The sequence below is a fragment of the Trypanosoma cruzi genome, genomic scaffold (genome assembly GCF_000209065.1).
Source record: "Trypanosoma cruzi strain CL Brener 1047053516409 genomic scaffold, whole genome shotgun sequence".
NCBI lineage: Eukaryota > Euglenozoa > Kinetoplastea > Trypanosomatida > Trypanosomatidae > Trypanosoma > Trypanosoma cruzi.
In genome coordinates this window covers 18,556-24,133 of record NW_001849216.1, presented here as the reverse complement: position 1 = coordinate 24,133, position 5,578 = coordinate 18,556, and the positions used below count along the sequence as shown (strand labels likewise).

The window sequence follows — 5,578 nt, the reverse complement described above, 5'->3', positions numbered from 1 at the left end:
GCTGACTGCCTCTCGATGCAGCAGCAGCAGCAGGGGGACGCGAAGCAAAATTTCTCATTTTCCTCCCTCACCAACGCATGGGATGTGTGGCGTGAGGGGAGATCCGTTGGCAGCGGATCTCCCAGCTTTTCAGGCTCTTCTTCACACCTCGACGAATGCCCCTCTCAATCGCCTTCCCTGAGCGAGGACGCTGATGACCTGGACCGATTACTGAACCTCCTTTCGTACTTTTTGCCGCGTATGCAAAGCAACGACGGCGGACCCGTTGCTGTGCGCGCAGACCCCAGCGCCACCACCGGGAGGTTCGGGCAGCCGAAGACGAATAGCCTCGCAAAGGCCTGCAGTTACCCTTCAGTGAGCACGGAGGAGGCGAGGTGGACTGACGAGGCAGACGACACGAAAACCTCGTTTTCTGTTCTCCTACGCTATCAATTCCCGACGGAGGATCCCCACGAGGACGTGAAGGAAGACAGAGCACATGCACCTGGCATTTGTGGCACACGACCGGTGCATCCGCAGCCCTTTCTTGTGAGCCATTCGAAGAGCCGCAAAGGTGGTGGTGGTCGCAATGGTAATGTGTTTAGTGGGACGTGCTCTGTGAGCTTTGGAGCCAAGAACAGCGTAAGAGAGAGGCAGTAGATGGATAGCGGGTGAGAGGCAGAAAGGGCGCCAACGCGATTGGTACTCGATGGTTTTCTGGATGGGGGCTACGTCCTCCTGTGCGTGCATTTTGAATTTATTTTACACTTTGTTTTGTTTTGATGCCCCACACGCATGTCGACGTGTTTTTACTTTTTCGTTTTACTTTGAGGTGTGCGTGGTTTTTTCCTTTGTTATATGGCCATTGAGCCGACCTCGCGATTATGAGGCGGCTTCGCATCCCAGTTCTATTCCCTGCGGCGTGAACGGTGCCCTGAGGAACGAAGAGGAGCCGACGGAAAAATAAAGAACGATGGGCCGACATGGTGGCGTTGAGGAGGCTGTTTTGTTTATATCTGTGACTATCCTGAGACTCTTCTTATTTGACTGCGCGGCGGCGGGCGGGGGAAATCGTGTCTCGTGCCGCCCCTTCCCTGGGATGTCCGGGACGCAGCAACGCGAACGCCCATCTCATATTGCTATACGGAGTTTTTCTTCCCTTTTTTTCTTGTCCTTGACGGTGTGCCGCGGCACTGTGTGTGTGTGTGTGTGTGTGTGTGTGTGTGTGTTGGAGCATGTGGGTGGATTACAGGCAACCGTAGGCGTTTGTTTTCCTCACTTCAATGTTCCTGCTCATTATCCCCGATTTATGTTTTGTATACAGAGAGAGTGTGTGTGTGTGTATTTGTGTGTGTGTGTGGGCGTAACTCGGACAATTTCAGTCATGAGTCTCTGTAATTGGGATGACACCATGCGATGTATTTTATTCCTTTTCATTTCTTTTTTTACTTTCTTGTGCGTGTGTTTTACTTCTGTCTCTGTGAGAGACTCTGGAAGAGCGTGCGTAATACGATTTTTGTGGTAATCGCATCCGCGGAGGTTCCCTCTTCCGACCATTTGGGAGTGGAGAAAGCCGTCCCTGGTGTGGTTGCATTGGCCTGTTCGTGGCGGCGGTATTTTTTTTTTTTTTTTTTGGTTTGTCTCTGTCGCCTGCGTGGTGTGTTTTGTTTGTTTTTTCCAGCTGCCGGGTGTGGTGGTGATGGACTGCGTGCTCTGTGCTCTTCTCTCCCGCTCCTCCGCCGCCTTTTTCTTGCCCCCCGCTTAGTTGTACCTTTGGTGCAAGTCATAGTAGAAGTTGTTTTTGACTGAAGGAGAAGGCCGTGGGTGCACTGTAAGGCGACATGGGGCATAGCAATGGGAAGCATAAGGACCCGGAGCCCACAAGTCCTCCTCCGGCGACGACGAGTCCTCCGGCGACGACGAGTCCCCCGGCGACGACGAGTCCTCCGGCGACGACGAGTCCCCCGGCGACGACGAGTCCTCCGGCGACGACGAGTCCTCCGGCGACGACGAGTCCCCCGGCGACGACGAGTCCCCCGGCGACGACGAGTCCCCCGGCGACGACGAGTCCTCCGGCGACGACGAGTCCTCCGGCGACGACGAGTCCCCCGGCGACGACGAGTCCCCCGGCGACGACGAGTCCCCCGGCGACGACGAGTCCTCCGGCGACGACGAGTCCTCCGGCGACGACGAGTCCCCCGGCGACGATGCCCACTTTTACGCCGAAAGGAACAAGGACGGGTACTCCAGCTCACACTGCGTCACCCACCTTAACGGAGGCTGAGAAAGGGACGGGCACTCCACCTCACACTGCGTCACCCACCCTAACGCAGACCGAGAAAGGGACGGGCACTCCACCTCACACTGCGTCACCCACCTTAACGGAGGCTGAGAAAGGGACGGGCACTCCAGCTCACACTGCGTCACCCACCTTAACGCAGACCGAGAAAGGGACGGGCACTCCAGCTCAAACTGCGTCACCCACCCTAACGGAGACCGAGAAAAGGACGGGCACTCCAGCTCAAACTGCGTCACCCACCTTAACGGAGACCGAGAAAAGGACGGGCACTCCAGCTCACACTGCGTCACCCACCTTAACGGAGGCTGAGAAAGGGACGGGCACTCCAGCTCACACTGCGTCACCCACCTTAACGGAGGCTGAGAAAGGGACGGGCACTCCAGCTCACACTGCGTCACCCACCTTAACGGAGGCTGAGAAAGGGACGGGCACTCCAGCTCAAACTGCGTCACCCACCTTAACGGAGGCTGAGAAAGGGACGGGCACTCCAGCTCACACTGCGTCACCCACCTTAACGGAGGCTGAGAAAGGGACGGGCACTCCAGCTTACACTGCGTCACCCACCTTAACGCAGACCGAGAAAAGGACGGGCACTCCAGCTTACACTGCGTCACCCACCTTAACGCAGACCGAGAAAAGGACGGGCACTCCAGCTCACACTGCGTCACCCACCTTAATGGAGACCGAGAAAAGGACGGGCACTCCAGCTTACACTGCGTCACCCACCTTAACGGAGACCGAGAAAAGGACGGGCACTCCAGGTTACACTGCGTCACCCACCTTAACGCAGACCGAGAAAAGGACGGGCACTCCAGCTTACACTGCGTCACCCACCTTAACGGAGGCTGAGAAAGGGACGGGCACTCCAGCTTACACTGCGTCACCCACCTTAACGGAGACCGAGAAAAGGACGGGCACTCCAGGTTACACTGCGTCATCCACCTTAACGGAGGCTGAGAAAAGGACGGGCACTCCAGCTTACACTGCGTCACCCACCTTAACGCAGACCGAGAAAAGGACGGGCACTCCAGGTTACACTGCGTCACCCACCTTAACGGAGACCGAGAAAAGGACGGGCACTCCAGCTCACACTGCGTCACCCACCCTAACACAGACCGAGAAAGGGACGGGCACTCCAGGTTACACTGCGTCACCCACCCTAACGCAGACCGAGAAAAGGACGGGCACTCCAGGTTACACTGCGTCACCCACCCTAACGCAGACCGAGAAAAGGACGGGCACTCCAGGTTACACTGCGTCATCCACCTTAACGGAGACCGAGAAAAGGACGGGCACTCCAGGTTACACTGCGTCATCCACCTTAACGGAGACCGAGAAAAGGACGGGCACTCCAGCTCAAACTGCGTCACCCACCCTAACGGAGACCGAGAAAAGGACGGGCACTCCAGCTCACACTGCGTCACCCACCCTAACGGAGACCGAGAAAAGGACGGGCACTCCAGCTCACACTGCGTTACCCACCCTAACACAGACCGAGAAAGGGACGGGCACTCCAGCTTACACTGCGTCACCCACCTTAACGGAGACCGAGAAAAGGACGGGCACTCCAGCTCACACTGCGTCACCCACCCTAACGGAGACCGAGAAAAGGACGGGCACTCCAGGTTACACTGCGTCACCCACCCTAACACAGACCGAGAAAAGGACAGCCACCCTATCGATGACGGTGCCTTCTCCCGATCCTATTCCTGGTGATGAGTCTCGCGCTGATCCTACGAAGATTATCCTTATTGTTTGCAGCATTTTCATTGTATTGTTTATTTTTATTATTGTTGTGGTGATTGTACGCCGCTTGCGTCGCAAAAAAAGGCAGGCAGGGAATAGAACATATGGCGGCTCAGTTGGAAGTAGCCATGGTGGTGTGCAGGGTGTCTCAAACCCCCTTGCCGGACCGCAGGAGCGGAGTGCATACCAAAGTGTTGAGGAACCTTATTTCTTTTCGTACATGCCCGTACAACCTATGTGGTTGGGTGGAGGGAAGGGAACAGAGGTTCTCTCAGTGGGACAGCGTTATTCTTACCCTGAAACGCCTACACCGCCCGTGCGGATAAGTCAAGGGAGGACACCACAGATTGCATCAGGGGGACAGCCTTATTTTTATCCTTACATGCCCGCACCGCCCGTGCGGTTGAGTGAAGGAAGGAGGCCTGACCTTCTCTCAGAGGGCAACCGGGAGGCTTTCCGTAGCATCAGGATGCATCAAAGAAAGTACATGGATCTCGATGAAGCCACTCGATTCCACTTTTTACGTCACGCAGAAACGGCGTCTGTGGAGTTTGGCCCCTTTGTGGACTCCGATAGCGATTGATCATCTGGCGGTGGCACGGCACTGATGGAGGCTTAGAATAAGACTAATGATGATGTAGTGCGGCACGGTGAGCAAACTGGCAGATGTGAGGCTAGGCCGCACGGGAGGGTCAGACGGCGCGGCAATTTCCGCCATTACCGCGAGGGTCACGGTGTGGCGCTGGTTCATTGTTTTTAGCCATGTGATTATATTTAAGGCCATAGTTGTGCGGCACGAGGCCAAGCTCAATTGGGCATTTATGTAAAGTGTTTGTGTTGCCTTCATTTTTAATTGTGACTTGTCAAGATTCATTGTTTTTTTGTAACAACTTCCTCGAGCGTTTTATTTTTGGCTAATTAACAACAGTTTGTTTGTTTGTGTCGTTCTCTTTTATATTTTTTATATATTTTTTATGAGGGTCCGGATGCATTCTCGCTGTAGCCGCGTAGTATTGGCCTATGCGCCCTGCAGCATTGTACGCATCATCTTTTCTGATGAGGCTACGAAGTTGTTTTGGTACCTATTTGTGTGGCTTTTCGTTTACTCCTCTCCCCTGTGTTTCATCCTCCTTCCACTTCCTTTTCCCTCTTTTTTTTTTGTCTCCACCGCCACTATGCGCCGGGGCCGGGCCGATGCGTCCCTCGGAAGTAACTGAAGTGCATCCTCGTCATGCTTGAGGGCGCGGCAGCACTCAAAGCTGCGCGCAAGGGGCTTGAGGGGAAAAATGTGAATATTTATGAAGGCAATTTCCAGTCTTTTGTTGTGCGGTGCCACTGGCAGGGTTGGTGACTTCCTTGCTCTCTTGCCCACCGTGTCTCCCGTTGCTCCCTTTATGCTTCTTCCCACTGCCCTCTTTTTGTCTCATCGCAAGGAACAGATTCTGCGGCTGTTGCCGCATCGCCGTCACCTATTTGAGCTTTTTGCTCCCATGGAGGATGTGCTCACTGCGGAACTCGGCCCAGTGTCGGTGGCGCACCGCGCTGCACTTGGGG

General features: G+C 55.2%; 1 protein-coding gene across 1 annotated transcript, besides 14 other annotated features; it reads left to right on the top strand.

Moving 5' to 3' along the window:
- Positions 1–689: a sequence feature (areas merged during assembly that could not be assigned to a particular haplotype. This can correspond to areas where the two haplotypes were merged or to regions with more than two copies in the genome that were merged during assembly.).
- Positions 690–1,340: a sequence feature (heterozygous, Esmeraldo-like haplotype).
- Positions 1,174–1,208: a microsatellite.
- Positions 1,309–1,339: a microsatellite.
- Positions 1,341–1,921: a sequence feature (haploid, Esmeraldo-like haplotype).
- Tc00.1047053509703.10 (cellulosomal scaffoldin anchoring protein, putative) lies at positions 1,821–4,607 on the top strand (the record flags this gene model as incomplete). The annotated part of the gene is made up of 1 exon (XM_799194.1): positions 1,821–4,607. The coding sequence occupies one exon, from the start codon at positions 1,821–1,823 to the stop codon at positions 4,605–4,607; it is 2,787 nt and encodes a 928-aa protein (XP_804287.1).
- Positions 1,873–2,172: a microsatellite.
- Positions 1,922–1,939: a sequence feature (heterozygous, non-Esmeraldo-like haplotype).
- Positions 1,940–2,724: a sequence feature (areas merged during assembly that could not be assigned to a particular haplotype. This can correspond to areas where the two haplotypes were merged or to regions with more than two copies in the genome that were merged during assembly.).
- Positions 2,725–3,418: a sequence feature (heterozygous, non-Esmeraldo-like haplotype).
- Positions 3,419–4,047: a sequence feature (areas merged during assembly that could not be assigned to a particular haplotype. This can correspond to areas where the two haplotypes were merged or to regions with more than two copies in the genome that were merged during assembly.).
- Positions 4,048–4,309: a sequence feature (heterozygous, Esmeraldo-like haplotype).
- Positions 4,310–5,451: a sequence feature (areas merged during assembly that could not be assigned to a particular haplotype. This can correspond to areas where the two haplotypes were merged or to regions with more than two copies in the genome that were merged during assembly.).
- Positions 4,975–5,000: a sequence feature (AT_rich).
- Positions 5,452–5,578: a sequence feature (heterozygous, non-Esmeraldo-like haplotype).